Below are 23,176 nucleotides of genomic sequence, written 5' to 3' on the forward strand. Positions count from 1 at the left end.
AAACAACCCAGGCGTCGCCAAGACTATAGGCTTGAATGTTCTTCACAGATTGCGGAGAAGGCCCTACTGAAGACAACATCCACACAGCTGGTGCTTACCTAGAGCCTTCATCCCTACAGGGTAGCATCTTCCGTATAAGAAGATACCTATCCAGTCACAAAGCCTTTGACCTATAGTGGTGTCGGCCTGCAAGCTATGCTAGTGCAGTGGTGGCACAAAACTTGTGGGCGTGACCGACCGACATCTGACCGACTGAAGGCCTATCCCAGAAGACCAAGCCACTACCTGATTGTGCTTAGGTAACTAAGACTCTAAGACTAGAGATCCCAGGGACCTAGGGTAAGACCAAGAACTACTATGGAACTAAAAGAAGGTAGCAATGAAAAGGACTCGAAACATTCCACTAACAGCCAAACAATATGCAGAGAGTGACAGACCTCGAAACACTCAGCCCTAGATAATATCACTCCGTCCGCTCCTTCCTCTCAAGGCTCAGGGAACCTGCAAGGCAGGATGAGTGTAAGAACCAGAGGAGATGGAGGACAACAAGAAAACACGGGAGGCCAGTGTTAGATGGGGCCTAGAGCTGAAAGAAGAAAGCAGGCCATGTCTGTTTCTAAGCGGTCTCTAGTAGATAACTCCTTGCAAATGACAATCTAGTTCTCTGCAAGGGAATCTCACAGGGTGGGGGAGGGGGGAGGGGGAGGACACATGTCCAGCTGTAGAACGGCCAACAGAGAACTAACTCAGTGGCATCTTTTTTTTTTTTTTTTTTTTTTCCGGAGCTGGGGATCGAACCCAGGGCCTTGCGCTTGCTAGGCAAGCACTCTACCACTGAGATAAATCCCCAACCCCCAGTGTCATCTTTTGAGGTCCCTTGTTTCATAATGTTAAGCCAGGACATTGATTCGTGTATTTATTTAATTACCTGTTTTTGTTGTTTATATTACAGTTTTGTTTTTATATTGCTTATAGGTATGTTTTAAAATTTTTCTCTTCCCTCCCTTCATCCCTCCCTCCCCCCTTTCGCCCTGTGGGTCCCTTGCATATATATCATGGCTTCCAGTTTTGTAATTTTCACGGGATTCTTGAGTATGTGAATAAATGTGTCTCTGCATTTCTATGTATTTCTTGTGCCTTTTCCTTATGTTTGTTTTGGCCTATTCTGATTAGTTTTTGTTATCATATCATATCATATCATATCATATCATATCATATCATATCATATCATATCATATCATATCATATCTATCATATATTCCCTTAGAAGCCTGTTTGTTTTCTAATGAGAGACAGAAAAGGGGGTGAATTCGGAGGGGAGGTGTGGGAAAACTGGGAGAAGTCGAAGGAAGGGAAACTGTAATCTGAATATATTATGTGAGAAAAGGAAAAAAAAATCTACTTTCAGTAAAAGGGGGCGCGGTGGGGGGCACCTGCAGCACCGCCCTCGACCTGTAAGGAACCGGCTTCCCGGGACCGCCCTGTCTGCGGGGCCTGAGTCTGCGTAGGACTTGGAGACTTGAAGGAGGCGGGTCCGCGCAAGCGCACTGGCACTGAAGTGATGGCGGCGGCCGAGCGGGCGTGGGGAGCAGCTGTCGGTGTAGCCCGGCTGTGCAGGCGGTAGGTGTCGGCTCCCGAGCCAGCAGATCCTTGTCGCCGCCTTCTCACGGGGCGGGAGCTGGCGTCTGAAGGAGCTTGTCCTGGCTCCAGAGCCCGAGGCCAGCCACCTTCCACGGACGTCCCTTGTAAATCCCAAGGGAATGTGACTCGGAAGGGAAGAGCGGCCCCGGGGTCGTGTCGGTTGTTCCATTTCCCCGGGAGGTCACGGCTTGGAGAGAAGCGATTCGAGGGAATCCACCGCCCAGGCCTGTGCGAGTGCGTCTTGTTCCTCTTCCAGACGCACTTCTAGTTCCACTTCCTCAGGTATCTGTTGGACCCGCGTGTGACTCCAGTAGAAAAGGGCATGACAGAATGCTTGCTGATGGCTACCCTGAAGTTTCAAAAGCATTTCATCAGACGGGCATGGAAGCCCACACCTGTCATCCCAGTACTTGAGAGGTGAAAGCCGGAAGACCAGGAGTTCAAGGCCAGCCTGGACTATTTATGAGACTAACCCCACTCCCCGTCCCCCGTTTTAAAACTCCTAAATGCGTCTTATAAAAATAGCAGAGTAACAGAAGGATTTTGTGGGTTGCTCCTTTCCCCCCTGTTTTCGATGACTTTCCTTCAGTTACTTTGTCCAGGATCGGTTAGACTTCAAACCTTCCTGCCAGAATACACTTCTGATTTATCCACACTTCCCGCCTTTTCCCCAGGGGTGAAGGAACAGCAATACTGGAATATTAGAGTGTTTCCAAATTCTGGAGTATTCACTCCATTCAGTTAATGGGTAGTTACTAGTTACTACATAGCGATAACAGCTACAGTTTCTGAGCACTCACTGTGTGGCCTGGTATGTCCCTGACTCCCTAAGGGACATCCTTAGGGAGAATGATCTACAAAGCCCTGCATGCCTTTTGTTTCAAATGAGTGCATTTATTAAGGGTTCAGCAATTAGTACAAGCATGAGAGGGCAAGCAGCCAGCGGGTGGAGCATGAAAGCAGGCAGGCCATCTAGCAGAACAGGCTGGGGAAACCCCAGTCACCAAGCTGGGAACTCTGGTTGGCAAGGGGTCTTCTGGGTATGACATTTAATTAGCCATTTCTGTCATAGGCATTTTTATATCATGGAATTTAAACAGTAGCTGAGTCTTGTATTTTGGGTGGGTGCCTGGGAATGATTTACTTCCCAGCTGTGTTCAGGGATGGTTTTACTCCAACAGTTTACTCCTTCTGGTCTCAAGGGTCTTGGAGGACAATTTTAAGTAATCACTTAAGGCAGGTGGGTGTTCAAGGCTAGCCTGGTCTACACAGTGAGACACTGTCTCAAAATTGGAAGAAGAAGAAGAAGAAGAACAACAACAACAACAAAAACCAACAAAGGACCTCAAGTCAGATCTTTAATGTTTTCATTACTGAAATGTCCTTTGATTTCGCTTATTAGCAGGAGTTATTTTCAGAGCTCCCTTTCTTTTTAATTTGATGAAACTTTGTGATTAGCCAGTCCATGCTTTTCTGTCAGAGTGAAATGAAGGTCGGACGCTGACTTAATGCCTCCCATCAAGCATATAGAATGTTGGCTGCTCTTGGCGTTTGCTTGTGTTCTGTTAGACTTTAGACTTTGAAATGTTGGAATGAAGTGAGTGTCCTTTATCCTAAATATTCAGTGGAGTGTCTGACTCTAAATGTTGGGACATTTGAACTCAGTGAGATACTGCTGGGATAGAACCCACGTGTACCTTATCCACTATGGAAACTATTGCTGGTGGACTTTCAGCAGAAAGCCTTACGTGGGGTCAGGCAGGAGATGGGTTGAAGCTTAGAACATTTCAGGTTTTTGCTCAGGGATGCTCATTGTCTACTTTTTCTTCCCAAATCTGGGACTCTCAAACCAAGGGCTTTGCAAATGCTAGACAAGCACTGCCCCATGAGCTGCACTCCCAGCTCTTACTCCTCTTACTCCAGGAGACCCATGGGCTCATGCTCTCCAGGTAACAGATGTGAGACAGACAAGGGAAAGCTTTCATTGAAGACACACACAGACACACACACACACACACACACACACACACACACACACAAATATGTGTGATATAGATAGAGATAGATAGATAGATAGATAGATAGATAGATAGATGAGAGAGAGATGATAGAGAGAGAGAAAGATGAGAGAGAGAGAGAGAAAGAGAGAGAGAGAGAGATCGATCTCCTTAGCTGTTTTCAGGCACGTGATGCTATTACCTAGTTTTTAAACTTTTAAAAGGAAAAGTAAGCTGGGTGGTAGTGGCACCTGTCTTTAGTCCCAGCACTAGGCAGGCAGAGGCAGGCAGAGGCAGGGCAGATCGTTGAGTTATGAAGCTAGCCTGATCTACAAGGGAGTTCCAGAAACACCAAGGCTACACAGAGAAACCCTGTCTGGAAAAACCAGGAAAAAAAAGAAAGGAAGGAAGAGGAAGTACAAAGCCATTGTGTGGCCCAGGGTCTGGGCTGCAGATCTCAGTTACTTTGTCGGTATATTTCTGATTCCGATGGCTGGATGTTAGTGTGTACTTTCAGTTACCAACCAAATGGGTCCCCATGTGGTTTCACCAGCCTTTTTACTTTATGCATATCAGTGTTTTGCCTGAATGTATGTATATGTGCCATGAGCATGCCTGATGCCCTTGGAACTGGAGTTGCAGACCCTTATGAGCTACCATGAAGGTGCTGGGAGCCAAACCCAGACCCTCTACAAGAACAAGTGCACTTAGCTGTCGGCCCCTCCCTCTGGGCCCGTTACCTCTGGTTATGGTTGTATCATTTGCTGAAATGATGTTGCAGATAGAAAATGGAAAATTAACTCTCTATTTTTATTACTTGTATGTTTAAATATATGTGTGTGTATATATATATACATACATATATATACATATATGTGCATATATATATACATATACATATATATATATATGAGAAGTATAAGTTAGTGATAAAGATCATACTGCTTGCTGGGTGTGGCGCTCATGTCTGTGATTCCAGTACTAGGGAAGCAGAGGCAAGAGTGTCACATGTCCATGAGGCCATCTGGGTTATAGAGTGAGACTCATTTCAAAACAACAAAACAGATCAGATTCCTTACTATGTCACTCTTTGTTTCAAATGTAGGCTCTGTCATGTGGCGACTCCACACGCCTTTAAGAAACAGCCTCTGCACCAATATGTACAGAGACCACTCTTCCCTCTGCGCACGCCCTTGTATAACACAGGTACAGTGCTAGAGCTGATGGTCATAAAATACAAAATGTTAACGTTTTCCTTTAAAACTGTGTGTGTGTGTGTGTGTGTCTGTGTGTGTTGTACTGCATGTGTGGAGGTCAGAGGACAGGTTGCTTAAGCTGGATCTCTCCTTCTACCATGTGGGTTCTGGGATTGAGCTCAGGCCTCTGCCTTGGTAGCAAGCACTCTTACCCCCTGAGTCATCTCAACAGCCCAAGAATTTGTCAATTTTCAATTCAGAAGCTTAGAAAAAGGATCCAGTGATTTCCTGTCCATCCCCACCCCCTCCCTGTGGTAAAACCATACTTTACTATTATTAGTCAGAGGACATTATCTGTAGACTTGTGAAATCTCCATGTCTTGTAAACACATTTTCTAGACCATGAGTTGCTCAATAAATAATGTCTAAAATGAAATATTATAAGAAAGAAGTTACAAGTGGATTTTTGTTTGAGAGAATCATGTGTCTTTTAAAGTATTGCTTTCTCTGTTTCTATAGGAATTGTCTGTACAGCAGTGAATTCCTGCCTTTAATCAAACCTTCTAGCATCTGATTTTGAATGTAATTTGAATGTGGTCATTGCAGCATTGGGGGAGCTTGGAGAGGTGTGGGTGCGCTTGGCTTGATGTGGTCATGGATTAACCTTTTCCTCCTGCTGCCTCGTGCACCTTCCTGTGGCCATGTTGTAGGGTGAGATAGAGGGTGGTAGGGGCATGACTAAATCTGGAAGAAATCTTATCTCTTCTGCAGACTGGAGGTGGGAAATGTTTCCTGGAATCACAAAATGCCTTGGATGTAAATACTGAACTCAGTAGGTCAGCCCACTTTAACTGGTTAACTTTTGTGGAACTGCAGTTTGTGGTGTTCTAGTCTTTTCCAGTTGGATACCCACTGATTTCAGTCTTTGACAGTGACTTTCAGTTTTTGTTGTGTTGTGCAGGAGCCGGTGTTTGTCTACTAAGGGACCAGTATTGTATCACTCCCAAAGGGAAAACACTTCACTCTCTCCTACCCTGCCCTAATGCAGGACACTTTCTGGCTGGATGTTAGAGCTAGGAGGTGATTGATTTTTGTCTTTTGAGATTGTACTTTAATAACAATGTTTCTCCTTTCCCTTTCTTCTCTATAAACCCTCCTTTACCTCTCCCCACTCTCCTTCAAATTCATGGCCCCATTTTCAGGAGTTGTTATAGTTCGAGTATGTGTATTCACGTATAAATTCCTAAATATAACCTGTTAAGTTCATACAATGTGACTTGTATGTGTGTGGAGTCGTTTAATTAGGTATTTTTAAAATACCTAATTAAACTGGATTTAGAATATAGTTGGAATGATGTGGCGAAATATCTCTTCAGATTAGTCTTTGAGGCAGCTTACTGATGTTGAGAGAGAAAAGCATGTGGTGATCCAGTATTTTCCTTAATTTTTCTCCCCCAGTGTAATAGATGGTGTGGGCTGTTTGGTTTGGTTTCTGTTTTGTTTTGTGGGTTTTTAAGAGGCTCTTGCTAACTGCCCTAGGCTGGCCTGCAGCCTGCTGCACACTGCTGAGCCTGGCATGAACTCAGGCTCCTCCTCTAAGCCTCAGCCTCGCAGGCCCTGGGCTACTGTGTCTGCCGGATTCTAGCTTTCAAACGAGATTTCGTTCTGACCTCTTTGGTTTTACATTTATACTTATACCCTCTGGTACTTCTTTAAACCCCTTTTTCTGTGGACCTGGATTTCTCAGTGTATTGAGTAGGGTAAAGCCAGATTTAGTCCTTCAGATTCAGCGAGATGCCCAGTGAGCACAGTGATCTTAGTTACAGGAAATTAAGACAACAAAATACAAAGCCATGCTTGGTAGCACACTGTCAATCCCAACACTCTGTAGGCAGATCCCTATGAGTATGAGGCCAGCCTGGTCTACGTAGTAAGTTCCAGGCTAGCCAAGACTAGATAGGAGACCTTGTCTCAGATAGACAGACAGACAGACAGACCAACCTACAGAAAATGACTGGTTCTGAATAGAAAGTAGTGACAGTCTTCCCTTTAAGCTTTTTTTTTTCTGTTCTCCGTAGAGCAGACTTGCCTTGGTTGGAGGCACAGGCGTCCTAATAGAATGCAAGCGTTTAACCGCTCAGGATGTCTGGTCAGCCTGGGAGAAAAAGCCTGTGAGGTCACTTTTCCCAGTGTTTCTTACTTCTGTTTCTCTAAAAATCGGGCACTTCTGGGAACTAGAGAGGCTTCTCGGTAGAGAGAGCGCTTGCTCCTCTTGCAGAAGGGCTAGGCGTGACTCGAAGCATCCTTGTGGTAGCCTGCAGCCACCATGACTGCGTTCTAGAGGCTCCGATGGCTTCCTCAATGCCGCTGGCACATGGTACACATGCACGGATGTAGGCAAGACATTCAGACATATAAAACAAAAAATAAAAGTAAATCTTTTTGAAAAAAGCACTTCGTTGACCATAACTTAAACCTTTTTTTTCTAGCATAACACTCTTTCTCTTTTTCAGTACGATTCATGTTTATTCAAACACAAGACACCCCAAATCCCAACAGCTTAAAGTTTATACCAGGAAAGCCGGTTCTTGAGACGAGGACCATGGATTTCCCCACACCAGCTGCGGCTTTCCGTTCCCCTCTGGCCAGGTACTGTGTCTGCTGTGTCTGCTGGCTTCCACCAGAGAGCGCTGCAGCCCTCTGTGCCTGATGCAGCCTTGCAGAGCTGGTGCATTTGTGTGATTTCAGAAGAATTGAGTTGAAGTTACAAGCTTCCTCCTCAGGAGTGTATTTGACAGTTCTGTAGTATGAATACTTAAATTTTTATTATATATATATATTATTATATTTTAACTTAAGAAACTTCACCAAATGGGCAGTTATGATAAACTTCTGATCCAAACCTTTAAAACTCTAAATGGTAAAAAATTGTACATGTATGTATGTGTGCACAGCGTGAGTTTGTGTGAATGTGTGAATATATGCACAGTGTGAGTTTGTGTGAATGTGTATGTGCACAGTGTGAGTGTGATTGTATATGTGCACAGTGTGAGTTTGTGTGAATGTGTGAGTGTGCAGTATGAGTTCGTGTGAGTGTGTGCACACACAGAGGCCAGGCCTGACCTTGAGAATCTTTTATCACTCTCTGTCTTATTTAGACAAGTCTACTAGGGATCTGAACACGGGTCCTCACGCTTGTGTGCCATGTACTTTATCCACTGAGACATTTTCTCCAGCACTTCTCTAGGCTGGCCACAAACTGTGATTAAGTTGGCCTTGAACTCCTTTTGCCTCCATTTCCTAGGAGTTGGGATTACAGATGTGATTTTCATTCAGAATCATAAATTATTCCAGTGGTTAGATGTGAGGTGGCCTTTTAAAGTCAATGAGGACGGTTTCTAAGTTCCTGAGAGCCAGTCATACGCCAGAGTGGTAAGGCCTGGAGGCTGTCATTCACAGGGATGCACTGGAGTCGGTGCCAGGGAGCTGCTGCTTGCCACCCCGCCTGCTCCTCGCCCTGCCTTTCCTCTCGTTTCACCTTCATTTCCTTGGTGTGTACAGAGAGTGACTGACTGCAGGGCCTGGTGCTAAGTATGAGTTCTGCTGCCGGTCCTGCCCTAACACCAGTGAAATACTGCTTGTCCAGCACATAGGTAACCTCCCGTACATGATGGAGGGCAGGAGAAAGTGAAGCTCACAGATTGTTTCTCAGATTTCTAGTTCATAAATGTGTACAGTGTTTCTGACTTAAACACGCCGTTTCTCAGAATGCATTGTAGAGCGTTTATTTTTCATGCTTTTGATACAAACAGTAAGAAATATGTATGCTATGACTCAGTGCTCACACCTGTGTGCATGTGCATAAAACAAGTGTCCAGTGGGTACGTCCACCCTTTGCACTTGTACTAGGTAATAGCAGGGTTGCTTACGAGCACTGGCTGTGCTCTTGCAGAGGATTCTAGTTCAGGTTTCCATCACTCACTCCAGCTCCCAGGGTGTCCAGTGCCCTCTTCTGGCCTCTTCAGACACTGCATGTGCATAGACATAGATGTGCGTACACACCGACAGGCGTACACACAGACGGGCATACACATAAATAAAAAAAATAACATAAAGCTGGACACGGTGGAGCACAATTTTAATCCCAGCACTCAGGAGGCAGAGGCAGGTGGAGCTCTGAATTTAAGGCCAGTCTGGTCTAATGAGAGAGTTCCAGGACAGCCAGGTCTATAAAGAGATAACCTGCCTCAAAAAACAAATAAAAACAAACAAAAATCCCAAACAAAAAACTCAGCCAGTAAGTAAATAAAATAATCATTTTAAAAATAATTAGGTAATAGGCAGTTCTCATTTTTTTTTAAGATTTATTTACTTATTATATATGAGTACATGTTAGCTGTCTTCAGATACACCAGAAGAGGGCATCAGATCTCATTACAGATGGTTGTGAGCCACCATGTGGTTGCTGGGAATTGAACTCAGGACCTCTGGAAGAGTAGTCGGGTGCTCTTAACCGCTGAGCCATCTCTCCAGCCCCCATCCTCATCTTTTAACAATTCTCTTGTTATTTAGTGTTATTTTGTTAAACATAACAAATTCCTTATCATTATGTAGTTGATTTCACAGCTCCATACAAGTTTTCTTTAAAAACAAGAATATAACTTTAGGAAACAGCCACACAGGCAAACAAGGTTGGCTAGGGATGTGTAATAGTGTAGTTGCACACACATGCATGCGTGCACATGAGCAAGCAAAGCACACGTAAAATGCAGAAATACAAAACTAAGATCTATTATCTATTATCACACGTGTCCTCTGTGTCTGTCTGTGTTTGTGTCTCTGTGTGCAGTACTGGGGTTGAATGTACGGCCTTGGGCATGCAAGTTGCAGAACAGTGGTACAATGTGATGATATTTGTATAACCCTCCACCTAAATAAAGAGAGCAAATGCCTCCATGATGGTTTCTGGAGAAACGTACACCAGAACAAACTTCTTAATGTGATTGTAAGTTTTTAGTGTTTTTGCTCTTTTGAGATGGGTTCTCAGATAGCTCAGGCTAGCCTTGAACTACTGATCCTTTTGCCTCTATAGGATTAGAGGCTATGCTGTGAGACCTGTCTTTAATCTTTTAAGTATTGTTGAAATGTTTACATCAAAAATGAGTTAATGTAGTCCAGTGTAGTGACACAAGCCCAGTACCTACGTGGCAAAGGAGGACTAGGAGTTTGAGGCTAGCCTGAGCTACACCTAGAGAGACCATGCCTTAACATACACAAACACAAACAAAAATGAAACAACTTCACTAGGGATATAGGGAGCTATATGACAGAGCTCCATTGATTAGGCACTGAGTTCAGTTTCTTACTACCACAAAAAGGAAGGGGAAAAAAATCCTGTTTTTTTTATTTGTGGAGTTCACTGATCCTTTCGTTGTTGTAGTCCCTGAGGTGTTTTAGGGAATGTTTTTGCTGTAAGCTCCTGACCAGAGGCCAGTCTGTCTCCTGCCTTCCCAGGACCTGGCACTTAGAGATGTCAGCTGTCTGTTGAGTGAATGGACATGAATATACCTTACCTCAGGAAGGCTCTCACAGTTGTCTTTGTAGCTGGTGCTGTGGTGATGCCGTCTTTTTTCTTGTGACACCGTACTGCACTTTTTGCGTGTACCACAGCCTCTTTACTGATTGCTGGGGCGATGGACATGTTCAGGTTGGGGGTGGAGGAGCAATAAAAAAACCTCCTTTCGGATTCACGTGAATCTTTGAGGAGCAATTGTGCTGTTGCTCTTGGGCAAGTACCTGGAGCAAGGCAGGTGACTGTAGGGTAAGAAGGGACACAGCTGTCTGGAGTTGATAGCTTTTTAACCAGAGACAGTTTGGGGACAGTTTGTGACAGTTCCGTAATGTTTTTCTCCTTTTGCATCTGTTTCTCTTCTCTCATGAGATGTTTTTTCTATTTTTGTGTTCCCAGGCAGTTATTCAGGATTGAAGGTGTGAAAAGTGTCTTCTTTGGGCCAGATTTCATTACAGTCACAAAGGTACAATCCTCAGAGTGTAAAAGCAAGACTAGCCAGCCATTAGCTTTTTCTGAGTTCAGTGCCCCATATAGAATCTTTATTGTTGCTTGGTTTTCCGTAGTCTTGCCATGTAATCCAGGCTGGCCTGAAACCTGTGGCCTTCCTTCCCTGGCCCCTGTGGCTGGCATTACAAAAATATCACCAAACCAACTTAGAATTTTCATTCTTAACATGCTAGGTTTTTTTAATGACCTGTGGTATTAAAAAATCTCAGGTCAGGGGCTGGAGAAACAGCTCAGCAGTTAAGAGCAGATAACCCAGTGTAGCACCAAGTGGCAACTCACCACCATCTATGCCTCCGGATCCAGAGGATCCAATGTCCTGTTATGATGTCAGCCACATGCATGGTACATAGACGTACATGCAGACAAAGCGTTCATGCATATAAAATAAATAAGCACATTAAAAACCTCAGGTAGGGGCTGGAGAGATGGCTCAGTGGTTAAGAGCACTGACTGCTCTTCCAGAGGTCCTGAGTTCAATTCCCAGCAACCACATGGTTGGCTCACAACCATCTGTATGGAGATCCGATGCCCTCTTTTGGTTTGTCTGAAAAGAGCAACAGTGTACTTATGAAATAAATAAATAGATCTAAAAAAAAAAAAAAAAAAAGGAACAAAAAACAAAGACAAAACCCTGAGGTGATGCCTGCTTCATCTGTCAAGTTAACAGAGGCCTTTCTAGCTGCGGTTATTATGCTCCAGTATAACTATAGTCCAGGAGCCTCCTCCACTCCGATGAAACACTCGGGCCTCAGCAGATTCGACGCAGTGCCCAGGAATACATGGCCAGCCCATGACAGGACACAACCTTGGCAGGACTAGAACTTCAGCTTCCAGGTTACTGGAGTAAAATTTACTTTTTTTTTTTTTTATAAAATTTTTAAAAATCTAAATGTTTTAATTCCATGTATTTTGTGTGTGTTTGTATTCAGGTACTATAGATCAGAGGGCAACTTACAAGAGGCAGCTCTCTCCTTCCACCATGTGGGCTCCGGGCATTGAACTCAGGTGGCCAGACTTGGTAGCAAGTGCTTTTACCCACTGAGCCATCCTGCCTGCCCCAAGTGGTATTTGTACTAATTCTTTCTGTAAGTTGATAGATTAAAAAAAGGAATCAAGGAAACATAAACAAATTGCCTGTGTGCTCTGTCACAGTGCACACGCCCTCTCTGAAGCGAGGTGTACTTAGTCATTCTCTTGACATGTGCGCATATGACGAGTCTCACATACACGCGTGTATTTGCATAGTTCACTGTCGTGCAGTAACACTGTGACCTCGATGTGGTGGTGCACACCTCTAATCCCAGCACTCAGGAGGCAGGAGCATGGACCTCTCTCTACAAGTTGATTGTCAGTCTGGTGTATACAGTGAGTTCCAGGCCAGTCAGAGCTGCACAGTGAACCCCTGTCTCAAAATGAAAAAGAAGGGAAAAAAGGTGGGAGTCTGGGTTTGTCTTGCACCCGGCTGGAAATACAGCATGTTTTCTCAATGTGATTATAGGAGAATGAAGAATTAGACTGGAATTTACTGAAACCAGACATTTATGCAACAATTATGGACTTCTTTGCATCTGGCTTACCTCTAGTGACTGAGGAGACGCCTCCAGGAGAAGCAGGTAGTGCTGCGTTGGTCTGTCAGTGCTTGTTCAGTCTTTATTGAACTTCCTACCTCAGTCCTACTCACCTGGATTCCAAGTGACAGAATACAGACTTTTAAAATGCTTCTAATAGAATTATCTACATATTAATTATACATCATTTATGGCCTTGTATGTAATGTATTTTGATCAAAGTCACCCTCTGTTGCTTTCTTGTCTCACTCATTCTTGATGATCCCCCTCCTCTTCCCACCTCCACTCTCATGCTGTTTGATCTCGTAAGAGGCTTAAATGAGGCCCATTAGTGTTGCTTACAGAAGCACAGGTAGGTCACCTCCTGGAGCCCCGGCGCCTTACCAATGGAGACACCACCATAGATAATATCCTTCCTCCCCAGCAATAACTTTGTCTAGGTCCTTGAGGAGGGTGGAGCCTCATGAGACCCCCCCTTCCACGTTCAAGGGTGTTTCACTTGTATCTGTGTGTGTGCACCATGCGTGTGTCTGGTGGCATTAAGAGGCCAGGAGGGGGCATCAGATCCCCTGAAACTAGAGTTACAGATGGTTGTGAGCCACCATGTGGGTGCTGGGAACCAAACCCAGGTCCTCTGGGAAAACAGCCAGATAGTATTCCACAGCTCTCTGGCCCCTCGTCCAGCTCTTACATTCCTTCTGCCCCTCCCCCAACACTCCATGATGGCCTCTGAGTCTTGCAGGTAAGGATGTCCCACTTAGGGCTGAGCATTCAGAAGTCACTTAATCTCAGCGTTTGACAGGTTATGAGTCTTTGTGGTTACCTCTACCTACTGCATGAAGAGCTGCTGTGACCAAACCAGATAGCAGTACTAATCTGTGAGCACGAACACGGTCATTTAGAAAGAAACCCATCATGGTGAGCACATCCTGTCTGTTTAGGGAAACAGTTGTAACTTTCCCATAAGTGTCTATGACCTCCCTGCCACAAGTTTTTGACCAGGTTACAATACCAGATATGACTTCTCTCCAGTAGCGCTGGCCTCAGTTCCAATCAGAAAGCACTGGGTTACCCCCATGGAGCTTGCCACTCTTACAGCAGTCAGTGAACAGTGTTTTCCCAGCCTGGTCAGACATGTGGCACATGGGGCCACAGCTGAGTAAGAGGGTTGACCCAGTTCTCTCCCAGCTGCCTACACAGCCCTTCTGACACTGAGCAGGCAAGGACTTCAGTCAGCCTTCTGTTCTGTGTCCTGTGGCCAGAGCACGTGCTGTCTTCAGCAGGAGGAGCTTACTGTCTGGTTCTGGGGACAACCAAGAGCAGTGGGTTCACTTTTACCATTGACTGTATTTGGCTCTGGAACCAATTCTACCTGAGACAAAATTTCATATAGAACTTCATATATATTGTTTTCTCCAATTTTAAAATTTGTGCAAACATTGAATATATTACACAAAACTAGAATTTTTAATTATGAAAAATTTTGAGAATTCAGAAACACCATACATAAGGCACAAAGTTGCTTCCACTTAGATTTAACAGATGTTAACATTTTCTAGAGAAAGGTGTTGAGAAACAAAGTGTTAATTCTTCTATGGTTGTTAGACCCATTTTTTAAAGGAAGTATCAAGGACACAAAACTGGGTGTAGTATATTGCAGGTTTTGTGGGGTTAACCAGCTTGAGGTTTAATAAGAATGACACAGTGTATTTGTGTAGTGTAAGGCTGCGGGCCTTTTGCTGACTCTGAGTTACAATGTAGCTACCCAGCTTCCTGCCACTGCAGCCCTCTGTGCTGCTCCATCTCTTCACCTCCCAGCTCTGTTCCCTCAGCGCTGTCTCCTCTCACCTGCTCTGTCTGTCTCGCCCCAGCTCAGCTGCCAACTCTATATGTTTCAAAAAGCCACAGTCCAGTCTGAACTGACCAGAGCAGGACAGCTCCCGTCCTTCCCCAGAGATGAGGGCTCCATGACTGGCAGCTTGCGTTTTCACACGATAAGCTCAGAGAACGGTCTTTTGGGCAGGTGAGGAAGGAAAGCTGGTAACAGGCTGCTGAGAGGACGATACCAAACATCCTGTCAGCAGTTAGCTCTCTCCCAGGCACAGCAACCGACAGTCGAAAGGGACACACCTGTAAGCCCTTCCATGCAGTGTATAGGAGAGGCTGTCCCCGCCATGGAGGTGTCTTCCTGTCATTTTAACCCGTGGGAGGCAGAGGCTGAAGGATTGCTGTAAAGTTGTATTTTTCTATGTTTGTCTTGTTTTGAATTTTGTAACAAGATCTTGCTCAATCTACCTAGCCTGGAACTTTATGTAGACCAGGCTGGCCCTGAACTGTGATCTTTCTGTATCTACTTGAGTGCCATATGTTTGACTATGCTTTTAGATGAAAATCCTGTTTTTAATGCTTCTAGGACTTCAAAATTATTATCCTTGGTTTTCTTTTTTTTTTTTTTTTCTTTTTTTTTAGGTTCTGAGGAAGATGACGAAGTTGTGGCAATGATTAAAGAACTGTTAGATACTAGAATACGGTGTGTATGAGCACTCCCGGTGTCCCCACACCATCCCCTCCCCCACATGCCCTGCAGTCTAGTGCTGTGGAGATGGTTCTCATTAACGCAGCAAGCTTTCATCAGGAGGTTGGAGCAGGGCTCCGGATCAATAATCAGTGTAAACCACCATAAGCCATCATTGCAGTTAAACATAAAGAGAGCCCGTGCCTCGGTATTCAGTCACACCTTTCCACTCACACACAGTGCTCAGGAACGGGACTACACTTTGCGTTTGTTAGGAGAGTAGCACCACAAAAAGAGTATAGACAAAGCCAGGCTTGGTGACACTGGTCTTCAGTTCCTAGGGAAACAGGTAGGAGGAGCTCTGTGAGTTTCGAGATTAGCTTGGGGTACACACAGTGAGACCTACGTGAACACTGAGCTGTCCTCAGACATATCAGAAGAGGGCATCGGATCCAATTACAGATGGTTGTGAGCTACCATGTGGTTGCTGGGATTTGAACTCAGGACCTCTGGAAGAGCAGCCAGCGCTCTTAACTGCTCAGCCATCTCTCCAGCCCTTAAGTTTAGAGTTTTTAAAGAAAATGTATTCTTCTTTAGTTATTTTTAAGAAAACCTTAGATATTTGTTATTAAGAGGCTGGCTAAGTGGCCAGGTGGTGGCACACACCTTTAATCCCAGCACTAGGGAGGCAGAGGCATGTGGATCTCAGTGAGTTCAAGGCCAGTCTGGTCTACAGAGCAAGTTCCAGGACAGCCAGGACTACACAGAGAAAACCTATCTTGAAAAACAAAACAAAATATTAGATTAATAATGAAAAGATGAATTCCTGCAAGAACAGGAATCTAAGAAGAGTATTTATGGTACACAAATGTAATCAATCAACTCATTAGATTAATTTCAGTGAGACGTGACATACTGAAGACTGGACTCAGGAGAATATAGAGCAGTAGTAAAGAACCCATATCGAAGCACACCGAAAGGAGGAATTGGGGATAGAAAAAAGCACAAGACATCAGTGTCCTGGGAGGTTCAAGGCACAGAAGTAAGATACGTGTCGTAAATGGAAGGGGGGTGTGAGTGGATGTGTTCTGAGTCAGCCTTGTTTGAGAGGTAAAAACAGGTCGGCTGGCAGTGAAGGAGATCAGTCAAATGTTACACAGCAAACAGCCATGTAGAAGGCCAGAAGACAAAGAGTCCTTATTCAGTGCAAAGGGAAACGGATTGGAAGCGTAAACATTGTGCAGGACTTAGCAGGTGATTTAATGGTGCATAGAATGGCTAGAATATGGGAACCCAACTCCACGTTTCTTATCAGGGATGCACAACTTAAATACAAGGACAGAAACACTGAAAAGGAGCTGGAGAAATAAATGTACAGCATTCAGACCTCGTACTGAGAGCTGAAGCTGCGCAGACACCAGAGCACAGGGTGCTGACCGACAGCTGTGGATGCTCACACAGTGAGGGTATTTGCTACCAGGAATGTAGTCCAACCATCTTATAATAGCACAGATTCGAAATAAATAATGTTTGACAGACGAAAAGAGATACAAATAGCTCACAGGTGTGAGAGAAAACTAACACCTCTGTCTAACAAAGCATAAAAAATAACCAGGAGAGGTTGGGGATTTAGCTCAGTGGTAGAGCACTTGCCTAGGAAGCGCAAGGCCCTGGGTTCGGTCCCCAGCTCCGAAAAAAAGAACAAAAAAAAAAAAAAAAAACCAGGAGAAAGTTTTAAATTTTATTATTATTATTATTTTTTTTTTGGTTCTTTTTTTTCGGAGCTGGGGACCGAACCCAGGGCCTTGCGCTTCCTAGGTAAGCACTCTAACCACTGAGCTAAATCCCCAGCCCCTAAATTTTATTATTTTTATTTTGTATTATTTACACAAGGTTTTACTATGTAGCCCTGGCTGCCCTGAAACTTGCTGTATATACATACACCTAGTTGATCTCTATTCACAGAAAACTGTCTCTGTCTTCTGGTGACTGGATTTTTTTTTTAAAGATTTATTTATTTATTATATATGAGCACACTGTAGCTGTCTTCAGACACCAGAAGAGGGCATTGGATCCCATTACAGATGGTTGTGAGCCACCATGTGGTTGCTGGGAATTGAACTCAGGACCTCTGGAAGAGCAGCCAGTGCTCTTAACCGCTCAACCATTTCTCCAGCCCCCTGGTGACTGGACTAAAGGTAGAAATCACCATCCCCAGGCTACAATAGAGTTTTGAACACGTGATTTAACCGTTGACTGAATGTTGACATGTGTAATGCACTCGGCAGGAATGGCACATTATTTTCATGTGCACACGGGTCACTCACTAGAGCTGCTTGTATGCTTGTTTATACAGCAGCCCTTATCTAGCTTCAGAGTTAAATTCACTGAGAATATTGGGCTTTGCTGTTGGTGATGGGGATTAAACCCAGGCCTGTGAGCATAGGCATGTACTCTCTCTGAGCCCCATCTCCAGCCTGAGAATACAGTTTCCTGACTCAGAGGAACTGAGGGCTCCTCAAAATGGCTTATGGTTAGGCTGGGGATGTAGTTTCAGGGGTGAAGTGTTTGTCAAGAATACCAAAGGTGGGGGCGGGGCAGAGTGGGGTGTCAATATTAATCCAGGTCAACAAAGAAATCGTGGTGGATTCGTACAATGAGATAGTACGGGTCCAGGGAGGTGGCTCACTGGGTTGTCACTTGTTGCCAAGTCTGGTGACCCAGTTTCATCTCTGAGACTCACATGATAGAATGAGAATACTGAGTCCTAAAAGTTGTCCTATGGCTATCACAGCAGCATGTGCATACCCCTGAAACAAATAAATACAATACATCAAATTAATATCTGTATGACCCTGGCTAGGCAAGTTTTTATTCACAAGAACACAAGAAAGTCAGGAGAATCAAGGAAAAGACAGATTAGATGATAGTAAAATTCTGCCTTTCTTGTGGGAAGCAGGGTAATCGATTTTATAGTATTTAGGGATGACAAGATGTCCTAGTGGGTAAAGACACCTCCTGCTAAGGTTGACAACCCAAGTTCTATCCTGTCCACATGGAGGAAGGAGAGAGCCGACTCCCACAAGTCATCCTCACCGTCCACATTGCATGCATACCGTGTGTGGTGCACGTGTGCAAGTGTACACGCATGTGCAAGTGTACACACATACACAAAACAAATGTAAAAAATCAATGGGGCCGAGGAGATAGCTCAGTGCTTAAGAGCATTTACTGCTCTTCTCCAGGATCCAGATTCAGTTCCCAGTGTCCTTGTGGTAGCTCACACCCACCTGTTCCAGGGGATCTAGGGCTACACTGTGAGGTGCCCTCTGCTGACCTCTAGGGGCTCCTGCAGTTTTGCTCATATTCGGGTATTCACAGTTCCACATAAAATAAGTATCTTTTTTAAAGTTTTTTTTTAAAGATATTGATTTTATGAAATACATAAGAACTACAAATTGACAAGGAAAAAAATCAAATAGAGGCTGGAGCTAGAACATGGCCAAAGGCAGTAAGCAGAAGCCACTAGCCATGAACGAGTGCAGAGTGTGCCGTCAGACTCATCACGAGTATGCAGTCAAACCTCCATAAACTCACAGCCAGCAGACAGTTCACCGTTCTGATTGACACCAGTGGTGGTGAGAATAGGAAGCAGTGGTGTACTCACCTTTTTCTGGGGGCATGTCAGGGTGTGTAATCGTAGGAAAGCGTTTGGCGTTGTCCACCAAATCTCAATAGTTATACTTTTGTTGAGGCAGGTTCTCATCTGTAATTTGGGCTGGCTTGGAACTGAGTTGGCAGCCCCGTCCAGCCTCGGACTCCTGTCTGTGTTAGCATTTCAGGCATGAGCCTCCACTCCTGCTGCAGGAAGTCTGACCTCAAGTATATGCCCAGTCGTAATTCTACCCAAACCCAAAGATGCACAGTGGGTCTCTACTGCTGCCCTGTGTGTGCAAGGAAAATACCCATCTCCATCAGGAAGGTGATCCTCTCTGCCACATTAGTGCAGTGCCACACTGTGCAGCTATGAGACGAATGGCTCAGCTTATACTCAGCAAATAAGTCATCCAGAGAGGAAAAGAAGCTGATAAACATGAGTGGTTTAAAACTAGACCTCAGGCCAGTGAGGATGCTGGGTAGGGAAAGCCACTTGCTGCTGTCCTGCTGCTAACCTGAGTTCCATTCTCAGAACCTACATGGAGAAGAAACACGCACGCATGCACACACGCACACGCACGCACGCACACACACGCACATACGTGGACACATACACACACACGCACACGGAAACACATGCACACGGAAACACACGCACAAAACAGTGAGCTGTCTTAATCTTTTTCCTTGAAGGCATCTGTTGTTTTAAATGTGTTCTGCATGTCCTGTGGCCGCAGGCCGACTGTGCAGGAGGATGGGGGTGACGTGATCTACAGAGGCTTTGAAGATGGCATCGTGCGGCTGAAGCTCCAGGGCTCCTGCACCAGCTGCCCCAGCTCTATCATCACCCTGAAGAGCGGGATTCAGAACATGCTGCAGTTTTATATTCCAGAAGTGGAAGGCGTGGAGCAGGTGGGCAGCACGGCTACAGGCTGGGTGTCACAGTACAAGGGGACCAAGTAGATAACCTGTCTTTACTTGGGAAAGCGCCATGGGTGATTGAGTTCTAACTGCAGATGTCACAGAGGGAGTCAAAGCACTGTGCACCACGACTATATATGCTCACGTGATCTGCCCATTCCTACCCCTCCCTGCTCCATCTCTACCACCATTTGTTAAGATAGAGTTCATGTGGCCCAGGGTGACCTCGAACTCCTGCCTCCCAAGTGCTGAGATTGTAGATACGTGCTACCACACTTGGCCTTTATTAAAATTTTATTACATGCATGTGAGTTTGTGTATGTGGGTGTACATGTGTGCGTGTGTGTGTGTGTGTGTGTGTGTGTGTGTGTGTGTGTGATCAGAAGGTACCTTGTGGGACTGGCTGTCTCCTTCCACTTTATGTAGATTCCAGGGACAGAGCTCAGGATATCAGCCTTGGGAGCACTGTATATGCATGGGCCTCCTGGAAGACCCGAGGCTGGGTCTCCTCCTTTGTCTTTTTCAGCAGCAGCTCTGATGGGTCTCAAAGCGTCGTTTGCACATTGACATTGAAAAAGTTCTTGGGAGTCTTACTCCAAATTTCAGAATGCTTCTGCCTAAGTAGGAGTTGATTTACAAAATTCTTTGGATTAGATATATTGAGATTGGAAATATTTTATTCTTAGAGTAAAATAACTGTTTTTAGTCAACCTCAAAGAAAAACTAGGAGAGAACTCTGCTAAGTATCTCATCAGAACCCATCCAGATCCCAGGGTCCATTTCAGTTTTTGGTGGTGTTTGTTTTAAGTTTTGTGAAGTTTTGCTTTGCTGCCTGGCTGGTCTTACACTCTTTCCTGGGCTAGAGTCACTTTTCTACCCCAACCTCCAAGGCTCCCGGCCTTCTCTGCCTGCAGCTGTGCCCTCCCATCGGGATGCCTGTACCTTGTTACTTCCCTTTTCCCTCACCCAAGGCCTTTTGAAAAATATAGCATTGGTTGAGGCCAAAAGGTTGACAAAGAGTAACATTGTTACTCACATGTCCGGGGCGGGTGCAGAATTGACTGGTGACAAGCTCCAGTTGCCACATAATTGTAGTGGATGTGGCAAGGAAACAGAACTTTCTATAACTTTGTTTTCAGAGGTGTTGGCCTTTATTATCCAATATCGTATCAGCCCACAGAAGGACTAGCCTTTTCTTCTTTCCTTAAGTATTTTCTTCCCTGAAAATCTTCACACTTCTTTAGGTTTAAAATATTTTTATTTGAATAAAATCAAAATAATTTGTAGTATTTTTTTCTTTTACTATTTTAGGAGATTGGGGGTGAGGGGAGTCCCTTTTAAAAAATATTCTTTTCTTTCTTAATATGAAGCCCTGGAACTCACTCTGGCCTGGAACTCACAAGAGATTTGCCTGCTTCTGCCTCCTGGGTGCTAGAAATAAAGGCATGTGTCTCCATGCCCTACTTTTAAAAAAGCTTAGTTGCATTTTACATATCACATACGTGTGCACACAGACCATGATGCACAGGAGGAGCCCTGAAGTTAGACTGATCTGCAAAGGTCCAGCATGGGGCTCAGATCTCTGGCCCAGCTGCAGGGCCTCTCTCCCCTGAACCACCTGTCTGTTGGTTTTTTTTTTTTTTTCGGAGCTGGGGACCGAACCCAGGGCCTTGCGCTTCCTAGGCAAGCGCTCTACCACTGAGCTAAATCCCCAACAGGCCCTCCCCCCCCCCCCCCCCCCTCAGTCTGTTGGTTTTCTGAGGCAGAGTCTCAAGCGGTCTAGACTGGCCCTAGGGCTTGTTGAGTGGCCTTGAACTCTTGATTCTGTGATTACAGGCATGCCCTATCCTGACAGGATTTAGCCTGCCCAGCTAAGATGCTGCTGCCAAGGGCCTCTTTCCGAGACAAGAAAGCGGTTCCCAGTTCCTTTTTATGCATTTGATTTGCTCTGTTATCTTAGGACCCCAGTTCTGACTGAACCTTGGGCTCTGGACTACTGCTGGGTTATTCCATGCTGTGCATTACCATAGATTATGTCAGGCAGGGAGGTGATGTTCATGCTGGGAAAATAACACTTTCCAACCTTTTTCTTAACTCTCGAATTCTCTTTGTTTTCTGGCTTTAGGTGATGGATGATGAGGAATCAGATGAAAAAGAAGCAAATTCACCTTAAATAATCTGCATTTTCTTTGGCCACAACCGTTGGACTTATCTTTACTGAGCCTGTATTACTGCTGTGTAAGTTTATTAATAAAAGGTTTCCTTTCTCCAGAATGAGATGATATATAAGTATAAATATATATATTTATATTTGCTTCCCCTCGCAAATTATTTACACCATCCTGAGGTGCCACCCTGAGTCACCCACCCTCTTGGGTCTTAATCATTTATGCTGCCCTGAGCCTTATCCCCACACTTTCTTTCATGCTGGGAGAAGCATTTTAAAATACATTTCCCATTTAACCCATTTGCTTTTTTTATACAGAAATAAACAGAATAAATGCATTTAAAATATCCTAAAATGACTTAGTTTTTCCAATAAGATATCCACAATGATTTTTTTTTACTGCAGTTTTTAGTTTATAAAAAAAAAAGCTGGGTGGTGGTGGCACACACCTTAATCCCAGCACATAGGAGGCAAAGGTAGCTGGGTCTCTGTGAGTTCAAGAGCAGCCTGTTCTACAGAGTGAGTTCCAGGACAGCCATGGCTACCCAGAGAAACCTTGTCTCTAAAAACAAAAAACAAACAAAGCATTAAATAATTCTGGTTTAAAATGGTAGCTGAGGAGTAGCTGGGCAAGGGAGCCATGGAGGCAGTGAGAAGCAGAAAGAGCAGTGCCCTGAGCGCCGCCATGGGAAGGAGAGCAGGCTGCACCAAGAGAGCTCAGTCCTCAGGCTCTGCCTCCCGGTCAGGGCCTCTTAGGAGGATGCAAATGACTTCATCCTGACAGATCCGAGGGCCTGGGCGGCAGTTTTATTGGTTTGTGATTTGTGGCAGGCTGCCAAATGTCAGCCTTGAAATGAAATAAGTTGACATGTATTTTTCGATTATTTGGATCTAGAAAATAAATCAACGGGTTGAAGCATTGGTTTTGTTAGTGATTGACTTATAAGATATAATTTAATCAGGTGACAGTTTTTGTTGTTGAGCCTGGCGTGATGAATGCCTATTGTCCCAGCATCCAGGGGTGGGCTCAGGTTAGGGTGGGCTACATAAACCCTGTCTCAAAGAAACCAAAACAATGGTGACAACTCATTATTAGTTGTGTTTAGCTAAAATAAAAAATGGAAACAAAATTTCCCAGAAATGTATAAGCTATTGTTACATAAATATTATTGAAAATTCCTCCTAAAAGCCAGGTGAGAGGCAAGGTCATGACTCAAAAAAATCAAAGGGAGAAAGACGGAGAGGGGGACTAGGGGAGAGCAAGCGTAAGATACTGAGGTATTGCACTGTTAGGATGTTTGCCACACACACACACATCTATATGTATATATACACATATATCCCTGGGTTTGATTTCCCCAGCACAGAAACAAAACAAAAACAGTAGATAGGACAATTTAGTAGGTATTTGAAACTGTGATCTTGGTTAATAGCA

General features: G+C 44.6%; 1 protein-coding gene across 4 annotated transcripts; it reads left to right on the top strand.

Annotated features, from left to right (window-relative positions):
- The first annotated feature begins 1,546 nt into the window (after positions 1 to 1,546).
- Nfu1 (NFU1 iron-sulfur cluster scaffold) lies at positions 1,547 to 22,092 on the top strand. Of its 4 annotated transcripts, none has more exons than XR_015685450.1 (8): positions 1,547 to 1,620; positions 4,744 to 4,844; positions 7,348 to 7,483; positions 10,803 to 10,869; positions 12,412 to 12,526; positions 14,951 to 15,011; positions 19,347 to 19,565; positions 21,700 to 21,848. XR_015685450.1 is itself a non-coding variant. In XM_087656718.1 (8 exons), exons 3-8 carry the CDS (start codon positions 7,356 to 7,358, stop codon positions 21,745 to 21,747), a joined length of 594 nt encoding a protein of 197 aa, XP_087512844.1. In that variant the 5' UTR covers positions 1,547 to 1,923; positions 4,744 to 4,844; positions 7,348 to 7,355; the 3' UTR covers positions 21,748 to 21,848. The 4 variants fall into 4 exon arrangements, 3 of the variants coding, with proteins under 3 accessions (XP_087512844.1, NP_001100076.2, XP_087512845.1); XM_087656718.1 differs by having other exon boundaries at positions 1,547 to 1,923; positions 19,391 to 19,565; NM_001106606.2 differs by having other exon boundaries at positions 1,560 to 1,620; positions 19,391 to 19,565; positions 21,700 to 22,092.
- The last annotated feature ends 1,084 nt before the right edge of the window (positions 22,093 to 23,176 follow it).

The sequence above is a fragment of the Rattus norvegicus genome, chromosome 4 (genome assembly GCF_021556685.1).
Source record: "Rattus norvegicus strain SHRSP/BbbUtx chromosome 4, alternate assembly SHRSP_T2T, whole genome shotgun sequence".
Lineage (NCBI taxonomy): Eukaryota > Metazoa > Chordata > Mammalia > Rodentia > Muridae > Rattus > Rattus norvegicus.